This window comes from Coregonus lavaretus (genome assembly GCF_964263955.1).
Source record: "Coregonus lavaretus genome assembly, chromosome: 36".
NCBI classification, from domain to species: Eukaryota; Metazoa; Chordata; class Actinopteri; order Salmoniformes; family Salmonidae; genus Coregonus; species Coregonus lavaretus.
The window spans coordinates 20,239,510-20,257,551 of NC_140023.1; the positions used below are offsets into that span (position 1 = coordinate 20,239,510).

General features: G+C 44.7%; 1 protein-coding gene across 1 annotated transcript in view; it reads left to right on the plus strand.

Annotated features, from left to right (window-relative positions):
• The window catches only part of plekhh2 (pleckstrin homology domain containing, family H (with MyTH4 domain) member 2), a 56,853-nt gene that overhangs the window by 17,688 nt on the left and 21,123 nt on the right, over window positions 1-18,042 (plus strand). Inside the window, exons 3-7 of the mRNA XM_084153751.1 lie at window positions 13,048-13,110; window positions 13,833-13,982; window positions 14,114-14,197; window positions 14,435-14,516; window positions 14,596-14,775. Of these exons, the coding sequence (XP_084009877.1) occupies window positions 13,048-13,110; window positions 13,833-13,982; window positions 14,114-14,197; window positions 14,435-14,516; window positions 14,596-14,775 (559 nt within the window). The remainder of the gene's footprint in view (window positions 1-13,047; window positions 13,111-13,832; window positions 13,983-14,113; window positions 14,198-14,434; window positions 14,517-14,595; window positions 14,776-18,042) is intronic.

An 18,042-nucleotide genomic window follows, 5' to 3' on the forward strand; every position in this document is an offset into this window, starting at 1 on the left:
TGTGGACCTGGCATCTTTTCACTCCCTCCTCTCTACATTTTCTTCATCTGTTTCTGCTGCTAAGGCCACTTTCTACCACTCTAAATTCCAAGCATCTGCCTCTAACCCTAGGAAGCTCTTTGCCACATTCTCCTCCCTGCTGAATCCTCCCCCCCCCCCCCCCTGCTCCCTCTCTGTGGATGACTTCGTCAACCACTTTGAAAAGAAGGTTGACGACATCCGATCCTCGTTTGTTAAGTCTAATGACACTGCTGGTCCTGCTCACACTGCCCTACCCTATGCTTTGACTTCTTTCTCCCCTCTCTCTACAGACAAAATCTTGCGACTTGTGACTACAGGCCGCCCAACAACCTGCTCGCTTGACCCCATCCCCTCCTCTCTTCTCCAGACCATCTCCGGTGACCTTCTCCCCTACCTCACCTCGCTGATCAACTCATCCTTGACCGCTGGCTATGTCCCTTCCGTCTTCAAGAGAGCGAGAGTTGCACCCCTTCTCAAAAAACCAACACTTGATCCCTCTGATGTCAACAACTACAGACCAGTATCCCTTCTTTCTTTTCTTTCCAAAACTATTGAGCGTGCCGTCTTTAGCCAACTCTCTTGCTATCTCTCTCAGAATGACCTTCTTGATCCAAACCAGTCAGGTTTCAGGACTGGTCATTCAACTGAGACTGCTCTTCTCTGTGTCACGGAGGCTCTCCGCACTGCTAAAGCTAACTCTCTCTCCTCTGCTCTTGTCCTTCTAGACCTGTCTGCTGCCTTTGATACTGTGAACCATCAGATCCTCCTCTCCACCCTCTCCGAGCTGGGCATCTCCGGCGCGGCTCACTCTTGGATTGCGTCCTACCTGACCGGTCGCTCCTACCAAGTGGCGTGGCGAGAAGCTGTTTCCGCTCCACGTGCTCTCACCACTGGTGTCCCCCAGGGCTCAGTTCTTGGCCCTCTCCTATTCTCGCTATACACCAAGTCACTTGGCTCTGTCCTATCCTCACATGGCCTCTCCTATCATTGCTATGCTGACGACGCACAACTAATCTTCTCCTTTCCCCCTTCTGATAACCAGGTGGCGAATCGCATCTCTGCATGTCTGGCAGACATATCAGTATGGATGACGGATCACCACCTCAAGCTGAACCTTGGCAAGACGGAGCTGCTCTTCCTCCCGGGGAAGGACTGCCCGTTCCATGATCTCGCCATCACGGTTGACAACTCCGTTGTGTCCTCCTCCCAGAGTGCGAAGAGCCTTGGCGTGACCCTGGACAACACCCTGTCGTTCTCCGCTAACATCAAGGCGGTGACCCGATCCTGCAGGTTCATGCTCTACAACATTCGGAGAGTACGACCCTGCCTTACACAGGAAGCGGCACAGGTCCTAATCCAGGCACTTGTCATCTCCTGTCTGGATTACTGCAACTCGCTGTTGGCTGGGCTCCCTGCCTGTGCCATTAAACCCCTACAACTCATCCAGAATGCCGCAGACCGTCTGGTGTTCAACCTTCCCAAGTTCTCTCACGTCACCCCGCTCCTCCGCACACTCCACTGGCTTCCAGTTGAAGCTCGCATCTGTTACAAGTCCATGGTGCTTGCCTATGGAGCTGTGAGGGGAACGGCACCTCCGTACCTTCAGGCTCTGATCAGTCCCTACACCCAAACGAGGGCACTGCGTTCATCCACCTCTGGCCTGCTGGCTCCCCTTCCTCTGCGGAAGCATAGTTCCCGCTCAGCCCAGTCAAAACTGTTCGCTGCTCTGGCACCCCAATGGTGGAACAAGCTCCCTCACGACGCCAGGACAGCGGAGTCACTCACCACCTTCCGGAGACATCTGAAACCCCACCTCTTTAAGGAATACCTGGGATAGGATAAACTAATCCTTCTACCCCCCCCCCCCCCCCTAAAAAATTAATAAAATAATAATTGTAAAGTGTTTATCCCACTGGCTATAGGGTGAATGCACCAATTTGTAAGTCGCTCTGGATAAGAGCGTCTGCTAAATGACGTAAATGTAAATGTAAATGTAAACAGGAAAATGCTCATCCAGAGGCAGCGCTCCTAGTGGCCGGGGACTTTAATGCAGGGAAACTTAAATCAGTTCTACCTAATTTCTGCCAGCATGTTAAATGTGCAACCAGAGGAAAAAAAAACTCTAGACCACCTTTACTCCACACACAGAGACGCATACAAAGCTCTCCCTTGCCCTCCATTTGGCAAATCTGACCATAACTCTATCCTCCTGATTCCTGCTTATAAGCTAAAACTAAAGCAGGAAGCACCAGTGACTCGGTTAATAAAAAAGTGGTCAGATGACACAGATGCTAAGCTATAGGACTGTTTTTCTAGCACAGACTGGAACATGTTCCGGGATTCTTCAGATAGCATTGAGGTGTACACCACATCAGTCACTGGCTTCATCAATAAGTGCATCGATGACATTGTCCCCACAGTGACCGTACGTACATACCCCATTCAGAAGCCATGGATTACAGGCAACATCCGCACTGAGCTAAAGGGTACAGCTGCCGCTTTCAAGGAGCGGGACTCTAACCCGGACGCTTATAAGAAATCCTGCTATGCCCTCCGACGAACCATCAAACAGGCAAGGAATCAGTACAGGACTAAGATTGAATCGTACTACACCGGCTCTGATGCTCGTCGGATGTGGCAGGGCTTGAAAACTATTACAGACTACAAAGGGAAGCACAGCCGCGAGCTGCCCAGTGACACAAGACTTCCAGACGAGCTAAACCACTTCTATGCTCGCTTCAAAGCAAGCAACACTGAAGCATGCATGAGAGCACCAGCTGTTCCAGGTGACAATGTGATCACGCTCTCCGTAGCCAATGTGAGTAAGACTTTTAAGCAGGTCAACATTCACAAGGCCGCAGGGCCAGACGGATTACCAGGACTGGCAGACGTGTAGCTCAGTTGGTAGAGCATGGCACTTGCAACGCCAGGGTTGTGGGTTCGTTTCCCACGGGGGACAGTATGAAAAACAAAAATGTATGCACTCACTAACTGTAAGTCGCTCTTGATAAGAGCGTCTGCTAAATGACTAAAATGTAATGTAAAATGTGTACTCCGAGCATGTGCTGACCACTGACATTTTCAACATGTCCCTGACTGAGTCTGTAATACCAACATGTTTCAAGCAGACCACCATAGTCCCCGTGCCCGAGGTCACTAAGATAACCTGCCTAAATGACTACCGACCCGTAGCACTGACGTCTGTAGCCATGAAGTGCTTTGAAAGGCTGGTCATGGCTCACATCAACACCAGTATCCCAAAAACCCTAGACCCACTCCAATTTGCATACCGCCCCAACAGATCCACAGATGATGCAATCTCTATTGTACTTTCGCACCTGGACAAGAGGAACACCTACGTGAGAATGCTATTCATTGACTACAGCTCAGCATTCAACACCATAGTGCCCTCAAAGCTCATCACTAAGCTAAGGATCCTGGGACTAAACACCTCCCTCTGCAACTGGATCCTGGACTTCCTGACGGGCCACCCCCAGGTGGTAAGGGTAGGTAACAACACATCTGCCACACTGATCCTCAACACGGGGGCCCCTCAGGGGTGCATGCTCAGTCCCCTCCTGTACTTCCTGTTCACCCATGACTGCATGGCCAGGCATGATTCCAACACCATCATTAAGTTTGCCGACGACACAACAGTGGTAGGCCTGATCACAGACAACGATGAGACGGCCTATAGGGAGGAGGTCAGAGACCTGGCCGTGTGGTGCCAGGATAACAACCTCTCCCTCAACGTGACCAAGACAAAGGAGAGGATTGTGGACTACAGGGAAAAAAAGAGGACTGAGCACGCCCCCATTCTCATCGACGGGGCTGTAGTGAAACAGGTCACCAACGAACTATCATGGTCCAAACACACCAAGACAGTTGTGAAGAGGGCACAACAAAGCCTATTCCCCTCACAAAATTATACAGCTGCACCATCGAGAGCATCCTGACTGGTTGCATCACCGCCTGGTATGGCAACTGCTCGGCCTCCGACCGCAAGGCACTACAGAGGGTAGTGCGTACGGCCCAGTACATCACTGGGGCCAAGCTTCCTGCCATCCAGGACCTCTATACCAGGCGGTGTCAGAGGAAGGCCCTCAAAATTGTCAAAGACTCCAGCCACCCTAGTCATAGACTGTTCTCTCTGCTACCGCACAGCTAATTATGGCTACCCGGACTATTTGCACTGCCCCCCCACCCCATATTTTTACGCTGCTGCTACTCAGTTAATTATTTATGCATAGTCACTTTAACTCTACCCACACGTACATATTACCTCAACTACCTCAACTAGCCGGTGCCCCCGCACATTGACTCTGCACCGGTACCCCCCTGTATATATAGCCTCCCTAATGTTATTTTATTTTACTTCTGCTCTTTTTTTCTCAACACTTTTTTGTTGTTGTTTTATTTTACTTTTTTATTTAAGAAATAAATGCATTGTTGGTTAAGGGCTGTAAGTAAGCATTTCACTGTAATGTCTACACATGTTGTATTCGGCGCATGTGGCCAATAACATTTGATTTGATTTGATTTGACATGTCTTAATGTTGAGCCTTTTGTGTTTCAAGTGTGTAAACACTGTGTGTTCATGTTATGTAGACGTTGTCTGACTGGAAGTGTATTTCAGGGACATGGTAATGGACCATAACACAGATTACCACAGTGTAAATTCCTGTAACTATCATTAACAAAGTCCCATCAGAGCTGCTCAGGAAACGATAGACAGTGATGCGTCCTTAAACAAGTGTGTGCATGTGTGTGCGTCCTTTCTCCCATTCTCCAGCTGTACTCTCTATATGGCCTGGGCATTTCCATGTTAAAAAGCCCCATGAGCAATAACATGTCATAGGAGCACATCAAATTTGGTGTCAATCAAATGAAGTTTATTTTTTTGTTGTTGAATTTAAGGCATATATAAATTGTTCAACCATTTTCCATCCTACACAAAAATCTTTAACAGACTGCAACTGAATTGACTACAATGGGAATTCATAGTAGTCACAAACCACAGTTGGGTCACTTGCTACCAGTGTTGTAGGAGTCTGGTCTCGAGACCACATTGAGTGTCTTGGTCTTGTCTCGGTGTCAGATACATTTTTACTCAGTCTTGACTCGGTATCGGACAGTGAGGACTCGTAATTTCTTCCCGAGAGACCAGCGGAGTACAAAACTCATAATTAGTAGCTTCCATTCAGTCAGCGCATAAAAGCGCTTCGCCAGGACAAATATATACACTCCTTTCTTGAAACGTTAATATCTTGTGGCCTATTGAAACCTGTAACACTACTTTCCTTTACGTTCATTGAAAATATCCTAAAACTTTGTCCGAATTTCCTTGACTCACTGGTAGGGAAGAGGGGGAAATTGTTGGATAGTTGCACGCTCACTATTAGTAAAGGGGAGATGGGGAAATTGTAAGTCTTTATACAGTGCATTCGTTAAGTATTTTCCAAATTTTTCTTAAGTTACAGCCTTATTCTAAAATGAATTAAATTGTTTTTTTCCTCATCAATCTACACACAATACCCCATAAAAAAAATGTATGCACGCATGACTGTAAGTCGCTTTGGATAAAAGCGTCTGCTAAATGGCATATTATTATTATTATTATAATGACAAAGCAAAAACAGGTTTTTAGACATTTTTGCATATGTATTACTAATAAAAAACGGAAATATCACATTTACGTAAGTATTCAAACCCTTTACTCAGTACTTTGTTGAAGCAAATTTGGCAGCAATTACAGCCTCAAGTCTTCTTGGGTATGACGCTACAAGCTTGGCACACAGATCCTCTCAATCTCTGTCATGTTGGATGGGTAGCGTCGCTGCACAGCTATTTTCAGGTCTCTCCAGAGATGTTCGATCAGGTTCAAGTCCGGGCTCTGGCTGGGCCACTCAAGGACATTCAGAGACTTGTCCCGAAGCCACTCCTGCATTGTATTGGCTGTGTGTTTAAGGTCATTGTCCTGTTGGAAGGTGAACCTTCGCTCCAGTCTGAGGTCCTGAGCACTATGGAGCAGGTTTTCATAAAGGATCTCTCTGTACTTTGCTCCGTTCTTCTTCCCCTCAATCCTGACTAGTCTCCCTGCCACTGAAAAACATCCCCACAGCATGAAGCTGCCACCACCATGCTTCACTGTAGGGATGGTGCCAGGTTTCCTCAAGACGTGACGCTTGGCATTCAGGCCAAAGAGTTCAATCTTGGTTTCATCAGAACAGAGAATCTTGTTTCTCATGGTCTGAGAGTCCTTTAGGTGCCTTTTGGCGAACTCCAAGCGGGCTGTCATGTGCCTTTTACTGAGGAGTGGCTTCGGTCTGGCCATTCTACCATAAAGGCCTGATTGGTAGAGTGCTGCAGAGATGGTTGTCCTTCTGGAAGTTTCTCCCATCTCCACAGAGGAACTCTGGAGCTCTGTCAGAGTGACCATCGGGTACTAGGTCACCTCCCTGACCCAAGGCCCTTCTCCCCCGATTGCTCAGTTTGGCCGGGCGGCCAGCTCTAGGATGAGTCTTGGTGGTTCCAAACTTCTTCCATTTAAGAACGATGGAGCCCACTGTGTTCTTGGGGACCTTCATTGCTGCAGAAATCTTTTGGTACCCTTCCCGAGATCTGTACCTCGACACAATCCTGTCTCAGAGCTCTACGGAAAATTCCTTCAACCTCATGTCTTGGTTTTTGCTCTGTCAACTGTGGGACCTTATATAGACAGGTGTGTGCCTTTCCAAGTCATGTCCAATCAATTACATTTACCACAGATGGACTCCAATCATGTGGTAGAAACATCTCAAGAATGATCAATGGAAACAGGATGCACCTGAGCTCAATTTCGAGTCTCAAAGCAAAGGGTCTGAATACTTATGTAAATAAGGTATTTCTGTTTTTTAAATTAGCAAAAATTTATAACAACCTGTTTTCGCTTTGTCATTATGGGTATTGTGTGTAGGTTGATGAGGAAATGTTTTTATTTAATCCATTTTTGAATCAGGCAAAATGTTGAAAAAGTCAAGGGGTATGAATGCTTTCCGAATGCACTGTATCTATTATAGACATGTCTGCGCAGTGGCAAATCTATTGGACATAGGCCTTCAGTGTGTGACAGGCTCATGATGCTGAAAGGACAGCAACCGTAATACCAGCGCACTCATGTAGGAGAGTGCACTTTTTGTAAAACAAAGGGCCAATGGTGTAGTGGAGGCTATACGCAGGTATACGCCCTATACCCACTTTTCTTTCAGTGGGCATTGCCTATACTCACTTCTTAAAATCCCTTCTGTTGTATATCAAAGTAGTGTAGTGGAGGCATTCAAATTGTTAATTATGTAGTATAATAGAGAAATCATGCACAGAGTAGCCTCACAATCGCAAAACACATGAAATATATTCACATGTGCGCAGCACACATAGCCTAGTTTCAGCAGAATATCATGTGCTGGCAGCAATAGCGTGCAGCGCTCAACTGGTTGTCGCATGGAGCAGCTCACAGAAGAATGATATCTGTAGCCGGTAGGTAGGAAAGACGTTTCAACTTTCGATATCTACCAGTAAATGCTAACTAAGGCAACAATGTAAAGGAAACCAGGTATTTAAAAAGTTTAGTCCTTAGTCTTGGTTAGTAGGCTATTTGCGAAGTGCAATCCAGTCATCATGCCCTGTTTGCATGAACATTTCTAAAGGCTTTCCCAAAAAACCTTCCCAATTAAATGTTGACTGCAATGTAGGTCTACAAAACAGAATGATATAATGCTGATTTGTATCAATGGGGAGGGCATTTGTTTTGCTCAATTGAATTCAAGGGCAACTAATTTGGTTTTAGATTTTTCCCAGACTGACAAGTTTTTTTTTTTTTTGTGTGATTTTGAGAGTGAAAATCGGACAAATCTGCATTTTTCACACAGGGTGCCTTTCCTTCACACAGGACCCACTTCTCCAGGCACCACTACAACACTGCATAGGGCCAATGGAAATACAGTATGTCCGAGTGAATGGACTGCTTATAGGTCCCAATCATAAGAATACAAAAACACAACTATTAGGCTAAGCATTTCTTAATATAAATTTACAACTATTACTTCCCATTGCAAAAAACATTTAACATTTAGCACACAAAGTAACCTGTGATCTAAAGTTTAAATGCAACAATGTTTCACACACAAGTTATTTTCAAAGAGATGGCTAACAACAGCATGTGAGCTGCAATAAAAAACACAGTTCCACTCACCAGATGATGATCATTTGAAACTTATCAATGAAAGTTATTCTTGAAAGGGGAGAAGCTAACAAATTAGCAACAACATCCTCTTCGATAACACCTTCTGCAGCTGCTGCAAACTAGTCTACATCAAAAGCTAGCAAGCTAGACCGTGGGAAAACTACTGCTTGCTATTGTACAGTGAGTGACCTGTTGGCCATTACAAGTCAATGTGATTGGTTGATTCCACTGTCGCGCCAAAATTTTGCCCATATACAGTTGAATGGCAGATGCCTTCTATCAAGCTTCTGATGGCCTAGCAAATGGCCGACGTAGCTAGCTAAATGTATCTACCCAGAGACAGCAAAGAAAAATCCTGATTGGATCTTTTCCTTTCTAACAAAAACTGAAGAGATTAAATCAGAACATAATTGAAAATAATAATCTATTTATAATTATTTTTATTATTTTATAAATCCTTAGCCTTTCTCTGAAAGCGTAGAAGGCCCTCATTGTTCCCATGGATCCTGTGTAGTTCAGTTGGTAGAGCATGGCGTTTGCAACGCCAGGGTTGTGGGTTCGATTCCCACGGGGGGCCAGTATGAAAATAAAATAAAATGTATGCACTCACTAACTGTAAATCGCTCTGGATAAGAGTGTCTGCTAAATTACTAAAATGTAAATGTAATTGTTCCCCACTGTGTTTGGGTTAGTAGAAATGCATGTTTTCACCATTCTGAATGTCTAAAGAATCCATATGTTCTTCTGAAATATGAACACAGAAATACTGAACATTCTGAACACTTATTATAGTGACGATTTGACAAAATTACAGTCATGGTCTTGAATTGGACTCGCATTTTTCTGGTATCGGTCTTGACACTGTCTCGGACCTCTCGTCCCCCTCCCGGTCTCGGTCTTGACATGGTCTCGCCCCCCCCCCCACCCCACCCCCCATCTCCAGACTTGGTCTTGACTTTAACTCAATTTTCTCCAGTCTTGAATCGGTCTTGCTTTAGGTGGTCTCAAACACAACACTGGCTGCTACAGTGCTCCCTTCCACTGGGATACTGTTATATTCAGCTCAGTTGGTAGAGCATGGCGCTTGCAACGGCAGGGTTGTGGGTTCGTTTCCCACGGGGGGCCAGTATGAAAAATGTATGCACTCACTAACTGTAAGTCGCTCTGGATAAGAGCGTCTGCTAAATGACTAAAATGTCCACAAAAAAAACTGTTTTCTTTCTCTTTCTGTCACATGGTGGTCAAAGCAAGAGTGTGAAAACAGTTTGAACAACCCCTCCCTCTCTCTCTCCCTGTCTCTCTTCTCCCCAGTTAATGTCACCTTACTGGCACTTACCCATGAACCCTCTCTCTTTCCATTTACTGTAACCAGCCTTGTCACCCACTGAGCACCAACCAAAACCAGACGTCCATGGACGTTGAAAAGTAGTTGAGATTTGGTCAGGCAAATCTGAACCAATCAAAGACATCTGTTTCACAAGTTTGAACAGTTCAGTAGAGTAAAGGAGTATACAATACAATACTGTACAGTAGAGTAGACCTTAGTACAGTAGAGCACACTAGAGTAGAGTACAGTATAATTTACTGTACTGTACGGTACTGAACTATACTCTACTGTACTGTAGTAAACTCTACTCTACTCTATTGTACTGTACTGAACTCTACTCTGCAGTGCTGTGCTGTACTGTACTTTTGGACAGTTTGATGTCCAAACTTGTGAAACATAGATGTCTATCATTGGTACAGATTTGATGCGGTCCGGACCAACCAAATTTGGTCTTGTTTAGGGGGGAATATTACCAAAACATGCAAAGGAGGATATTGCATTTTTCTACCTTTGTGTACCTATTCAGGATACATCACCATGAAGAGAATGACTTTCATAATTATGCATTTCTGTGTAGTACAGATCAAGGACTTAATAAGACCACTCTCCCGAGTGGCGCAGTGGTCTAAGGCACTGCATCGCAGTGCTAGCTGTGCCACTAGAGATCCTGGTTCGAATACAGGCTCTGTCGTAGCCGGCCGCGACCGGGAGACCCATGGGGCGGCGCACAATTGGCCCAGCGTCGTCCAGGGTAGGGGAGGGAATGGCCAGCAGGGATGTAGCTCAGTTGGTAGAGCATGGCGTTTGCAACGCCAGGGTTGTGGGTTCGATTGCCACGGGGGGCCAGTATGAAAAAAATTAATAAATAATGTAAGTCGCTCTGGATAAGAGTGTCTGCTAAATGATGTAAATGTAAATGTCATTTTGTTACCGGGTGTTAATCCATTTCACTTACTGTAGTTCAATAACCAAAATATTTCAACATTTCAATTTAGCCCTATCCATATAGGCCAATTCCCACGAGTGTAAAGGGTTAACTTTGCAATCGATGGTTTTTGTTTGGCATACGTTTAAAGTGAAAAAGTCTCAGCGTCATTCTGCTACCGTAGAATTGCCTGCCTGTAATTACAGTTCTATTCTCTGCCTGATGCTATATCTGTGCATTGAGAGAAAGCTGTGGTTTGTCATTTGTGGACGACCTTGGGCTCTGGAGAATCCTTTCTAAGAAGATGTGGCTAAGTGTGTGAGTGTTCGTGAGTGCTTGCCTGTCTGCCACTCTGTGTGCATGTGCGTGTGTACATTTGTATGTGTGTGCAAGGCCGACCCTAAGCGCGATTGTTTGGGGGGACCCCCCAACTCCTGAGCAAAACATTTAAGTGTTAGAGTAATTTTTTATATTTCCTGCAATTCTACATATTTTGCCATGGGGCGCAGAGAGAATTTTGCAGTTTTACATCCAATTTCCTTCCACATTTTGCTATGGGGTGGGGAGAAATTGTTGAAGTTTTAAAGCAAACTTCCTGACATTTTGCCAAGAATTATGCCATGTTAATATGATATCTGAGAGAGAGTGACTAACAAAATCAATGTGGGTACCCTGGAGGTCAGAGCCCCTGCGCACGTACCCGGTCGGTAATTCGGCCATGATTACTTTCAGATAGCTGGCTAGACTAATTTATCAATCTAAAAATGTTTTGCTGACATGGGCTAATTGAGTGACTGTCAGTGACTGACAAGTAAAATGATGTCGCTTATGCCTAGGGCCGGCCCTGTATGACATATTCCGCAGGTTTCATGTGTGTTTTTGATCTGAACACACCCTTTGGTCCAGCTGGCACACCACTGGCCACAGTTAGGGTAGTGTGTGTACAGTCTGGCCCTGCTCTCTGCTGTGAATAGGCTCCAGGCCTTCTTTCCCTTAGCCAGAGTTGGAAGAAAGAGTGGACCTGACTGGTTCAGACAGGATTTGCTGTGTACCACTGGCTTCACTGACTCCCCTTTCTACTGAAATGCCCATAAAACAACTTCCTTGGTTCCTGATCCCTATGTACACACACACACACAGAAAACCCATACATACAGTTTTGATCCACATAGTCTTCCAAACGTATTATTCTCCTGCAATGGAAACTCTGAGTGTGTGTGTGTGTGTGTGTGTGTGTGTGTGTGTGTGTGTGTGTAAGGGCATAGCATCAGCTAACCTCTGGGTCTGGCTGGGCTGGGCTGGGTCCATTTCCCAGTCACTAGAACTAAAGGGAAACACATTGCTGAGTAGAACCAGTGCCAGAGCAATGAGAGTCCAACAGCAACTCTGGAGCCAGCTCTCCGGTCCGCACAGGCTCCACTATAGCCACACAATGATGTCATGATCCCAGAATACTGGACTGTGTGTGTGTGTGTGTGTGTGTGTGTGTGTGTTTGTGTGTGTGTGTTGGATAGAATGCCGCTGCTGTAATGGGACTTTGTGGAAGGGAGGTTGTCTTGTTGCTGCACATTCAAAGGCCGTGTTTGTCAGAGGGCTTGGGATTTTTCAAGTGCCTCCTCAGAAGACATTGGTTTCCCTGCCACTTCCGCCACTTTGAGCTGAGGCATTTGAGAGGAATGCTACTCATAAAGTATTCTTCCCCATTCCCACAAAGCTGTGTCTGTGTGCACGTGAGTGCATTCTTTCCTTTGTATGTGTGTGTGTATGTATGTGCGTGCGTGCGTGCATGCCTGTGCGTGCGCGTCCACTGTAATTGTGACAAAGTGGCGTGCGAAGTGCACTAGATCCGTTAGGCATCTCGTTGCAGTGCAAACAGTGGTGTTCTCTGGTATTAATGGCACTCTCTGTGTCTCTGTGGTTTAACATGAGCCTGACAGCTTTCTAAGAGTCCTCTCTGGTCGGGGCACACAAAGGACTGGCTGTAACCGTGAGACTTGACACCGTGCGACCATACACTTTCACATCCAACCCGACTTCCGCGTTACAAACTGTAGCCATAACCAAGAGGGGCAGTACAACAGGAGTCAAGTCTCACTGGAGTAAGTGAATGAGTTAGTCTATACAGGTTTAGTAGTTACAAGTGATGACATACAAAATATGACCAATAAAGAAATAAGTTGTTTCCATTAGATTTTTAAATGTATTTGACAATGGATGCTCAATGCAAGAGCATTTGGGGAATGTAACTGTTCCCTTTTCCATTTAAGAACATAAATCAGTCAGCGTTATCAGTAATGGCACTCTCACTATGTCTAGTATGCACCACCTCCCATTCTATATTTGCTGCATTTGGGTTTGTGTGGAGGTTGATATTTCTCCTCTCAGACTGTATAAACATTGTTTTAATGGGTTAGACCATTTTCCAAGAGGGAAATGAAAGGTCTCATTCACATCATTCAGTGCAAGTCATGGGAGTGGGACTGAGGATGTATTCAGTGACTGTGTATGTAAACATGAAACATAAACATGTTTCCTTCAATCTCCCTCTTACAGATTCAGCAGCTGGAGACGCAGGTGATAGAGGCAGAGAAATGTGCCTTCAAAGCTCACCAGCAGGTAAATGAGATGTGTGTGTGTGTGCGTACGTGTGTGTCAGCATGCTCGTGTGTGTGTATTTGTGTGTGTTACATGTACAGGTAACTGCCAAAATAAAGGAAACACCAACATAAAGTGTCTTAATAGGGTGTTGGGCCACCACGAGCCAGAACAGCTTCAATGTGCCTTGGTATAGATTCTACAAGTGTTTGGAACTCTATTGGAGGGATGTGACACCATTCCTCCACGAGAAATTCCATCATTTGGTGTGTTGTTGATGGTGGTGGAAAACGCTGTCTCATGCGCCGCTCCAGAATCTCCCATAAGTGTTCAATTGGGTTGACATCTGGTGACTGACACATGGCATATGGTTTACACGTTTGCATGCTCTTCAAACCATTCAGTGACCACTCATGCCCTGTGGATGGGGGCATTTTCATCCTATGGTGGCATAGCCATGGTATCCAAAATAATGGCCAAAATAATGGCCTGCCGAGCATTTTTATACATGACCATAAGCATGATGGGATGTTAATTGCTTAATTAACTAATGAACCACACCTGTGTGGAAGCACCTGCTTTCAACATTCTTTGTATCCCTCATTTACTCAAGTGTTTCCATTATTTGGGAAGTTACCTGTATATTTCTTGAGCACATTCTATTACGTGTGTGATGTGTGCGTATGAGTGTGTGCATGTGTGCTCTTTATAACAATGTGTGTGTGTGTGTGTCTCTCTCTTAGGTGCAGTGGATGGAGGAGAAAGTGAAGGCTCCAGACGGTCAGTCAGGTGACTCTGAGGTGCGGTTGTTCAAACGCTGTCAGGACCTACAGTCTCTCCTACAGGAGAAGGATGATGTCATCACCCTGCTGGAGACACAACTGGAGGAGCAGGTAAAGAGCCGCCCCTAGACAGTGATCTAAGGTCAGTTTTGTGCTTTCCCCCCTAATGGTTTAGGGTTAGGATTGGGGGAGGATATGCTGATCCTAGATCAGTGTTGATATCTGTCTCTGTCCCTTACCAGAAACAGATCCGAGCCCAGGATGCTAAGACTGTGGAGGAGAAAGCAGCCAAGATCAAAGAGTGGGTGATGCTGAAGCTGTGTGAGGTACAGTACAGGAAGTGTGTGTCCTCACAAGGATAGCAAAACAAGGAAAACATTTAGCCAGTCCCCACAAGATAAAATGCTATTTAGGCTTAGGGTTGCAATTAGGGTTAGGAAAAATAGTATTTTCAATGGGAATCAATTGTTTGGTCACCACAAGGAAAGCAAAACAAGCATGTGTATTTGTATAGTATTAGTGTTGATGCTTTTTGGTGTTACAAGAGTTTGTGCTGTTCCTAGTTTGAGGTGGAGAATGCTGCTCTGAGAGAGACCAACATTCAGCAGGAGGCTCAGATCCAGGAGTTACAGAAACAGATGCAGGGTAAGGACCACAGGAAAGACACACACACCCAAATCCCCTGGCTAGACATTTTAAAGTCTGTTTCATGTATGTGTTCCAGCCCTGGAGCAAAAGCGAGGAGGTGGTGTCCAGTCCAAGCCCGGGGAAGCCCAGCGTCTCAGCAGCTTGACGTTTGGCTGTTTCCAGGTACGAGGGAAGAACCCCCAGGTCCTAACAGGCCCCGAGCCCGCCCAGAGGACCCTCAGAACCCAGCTCGAGGCCGAAGGGGGGAACAACACTGGTCAGTCCCTACCTCCTCATATCTACTGGATGATCATCACTGATCATTTCTATGACTATCAATGTCATACTAGAAATGTAGGATCTTAATTTGAGCAAGTTTGCTACAGCAGGAAAATAATCCTGCAGCAACAGAAAATGTGAATTATAATTCATGGAGATTTTTGTAGGGGTTGATACATTTTTTGGTAAGGCAAATCAAGTCTGACATTTAAGTGGAAATTACAAACTTTAAAAGCCTTTTTAAACCTTGAATATACTACACATTTGCATTTCCTGCTCTACACGACAATTCTCAGCAACAAAAGAGTAATCAAATTAAGATCCTACATCTTATGTTCTTCACTGCTGGTCCAGGAGAACCACTAGTCCAGTGGATAGGTGAAATAATTGTTATATTTTATGATACAAGTATCAAACTTGATATGCTAGATACAGTTGAAGTCGGAAGTTTACATACACCTTAGCCAAATACATTTAAACTCAGTTTTTCACAATTCCTGACATTTAATCGTAGTAAAAGAGTCCCTGTTTTAGGTCAGTTAGGATCACCACTTTAATTTAAGAATGTGAAATGTCAGAATAATAGTAGAGAGAATGATTTATTTCAGCTTTTATTTATTTCATCACATTCCCAGTGGGTCAGAAGTTTACATACACTCAATTAGTATTTGGTAGCATTGCCTTTAAATTGTTTAACTGGGGTCAAACGTTTCAGGTAGCCTTCCACAAGCTTCCCACAGTAAGTTGGGTGAATTTTGGCCCATTCCTCCTGACAGAGCTGGTGTAACTGAGTCAGGTTTGTAGGCCTCCTTGCTCGCACACGCTTTTTCAGTTCTGCCCACAAGTTTCTATAGGATTGAGGTCAGGGCTTTGTGATGGCCACTCCAATACCTTGACTTAGTTGTCCTTAAGCCATTTTGCCACAACTTTGGAAATATGCTTGGGGTCATTGTTCATTTGGAAGAACCATTTGCGACCAAGCTTTAACTTCCTGACTGATGTCTTGAGATGTTGCTTCAATATATCGACATAATTTTCTTCCTCATGATGCCATCTATTTTGTGAAGTGCAGCAGTCCCTCCTGCAGCAAAGCACCCCCACAGCATGATGCTGCCACCCCGTGCTTCATGGTTGGGATGGTGTTCTTCGGCTTGCAAGCAGTCCCCTTTTCCCTCCAAACATAACGATGGTCATTATGGCCAAACAGTTCTATTTTTGTTTCATCAGACCAGAGGACATTTTTCCAAAAAGTACAATCTTTGTCCCCATGTGCAGTTGCAAACCGTAGATAATTGTGTACCTGTTTCCTCCAGCATCTTCACAAGGTCCTTTGCTGTTGTTCTGGGATTTATTTGCACTTTTCGCACCAAAGTACGTTCATCTCTAGGAGACAGAACGCGTCTCCTTCCTGAGCGGTATGACGGCTGCGTGGTCCCATGGTGTTTATACTTGCGTACTATTGTTTGTACAGATGAACGTGGTACCTTCAGGCGTTTGGAAATTTCTCCCAAGGATGAACGAGACTTGTGGATGTCTACATTTTTTTATCTGAGGTCTTGGCTGATTTCTTTTGATTTTCCCATGATGTCAAGCAAAGAGGCACTGAGTTTGAAGGTAGGCCTTGAAATACATCCACAGGTACACCTCCAATTGACTGAAATTATGTCAATTAGCCTATCAGAAGCTTCTAAAGCCATGACATCATTTTCTGGATTTTTCCAAGCTGTTTGAAGGCACAGTCAACTTAGTGTATGTAAACTTCTGACCCACTGGAATTGTGATACAGTGAATTATAAGTGAAATAATCTGTCTGTAAACAATTGTTGGAAAAAAAACTTGTGTCATGCACAAAGTAGATGTCCTAACCGACTTGCCAAAACTATAGTTTGTTAACAAGAAATGTGTGGAGTGGTTGAAAAACGAGTTTTAATGACTCCAACCTAAGTGTATGTAACTTCTGACCAAAAATGTGCCCAAAATGCTGTCCAACTCACATTTTTTGTTGTTGATATTTTGATCCCTCTATTGAAAGGGTCAAATTTCAGCATGCTCCTAATGATTTAAAAATATTGTGTGATATCTGTGGATTAGAATGATATCTAATATGTACCAAAACAGTGCTTGTATAATAAGTAATGGTAGCCTTAGTATCCTGTTCCATACTTCCCTTTCAAAAAGGTAGAGTTCTATTAGAATGGCTTCATGTCCATGGTTCAATATTCAACATTCTAAGTATAGGGGAGTAAGTAGGCTACAGGGAAGGTTTCTTGTTACATTTCTTGAAATTGGCAAAATACAGAATAGCATATACAGTGAGGGAAAAAAGTATTTGATCCCCTGCTGATTTTGTATGTTTGCCCACTGACAAAGACATGATCAGTCTATAATTTTAATGGTAGGTTTATTTGAACAGTGAGAGACAGAATAACAACAAAACAATCCAGAAAAAAACGCATGTCAAAAATGTTATGAATTGATTTGCATTTTAATGAGGGAAATAAGTATTTGACCCCTCTGCAAAACATGACTTAGTACTTGGTGGCAAAACCCTTGTTGGCAATCACAGAGGTCAGACGTTTCTTGTAGTTGGCCACCAGGTTTGCACACATCTCAGGAGGGATTTTGTTCCCCTCCTCTTTGCAGATCTTCTCCAAGTCATTAAGGTTTCGAGGCTGACGTTTGGCAACTCGAACCTTCAGCTCCCTCCACAGATTTTCTATGGGATTAAGGTCTGGAGACTGGCTAGGCCACTCCAGGACCTTAATGTGCTTCTTCTTGAGCCACTCTTTTGTTGCCTTGGCCGTGTGTTTTGGGTCATTGTCATGCTGAAATACCCATCCACGACCCATTTTCAATGCCCTGGCTGAGGGAAGGAGGTTCTCACCCAAGATTTGACGGTACATGGCGCCGTCCATCGTCCCTTTGATGAGGTGAAGTTGTCCTGTCCCCTTAGCAGAAAAGCATAATGTTTCCACCTCCATGTTTGACGGTAGGGATGGTGTTCTTGGGGTCATAGTCAGCATTCCTCCTCCTCCAAACACGGCGAGTTGAGTTGATGCCAAAGAGCTCGATTTTGGTCTCATCTGACCACAACACTTTCACCCAGTTCTCCTCTGAATCATTCAGATGTTCATTGGCAAACTTCAGACGGCCCTGTATATGTACTTTCTTGAGCAGGGGGACCTTGCGGGTGCTGCAGGATTTCAGTCCTTCACGGCGTAGTGTGTTACCAATTGTTTTCTTGGTCACTGTGGTCCCAGCTGCC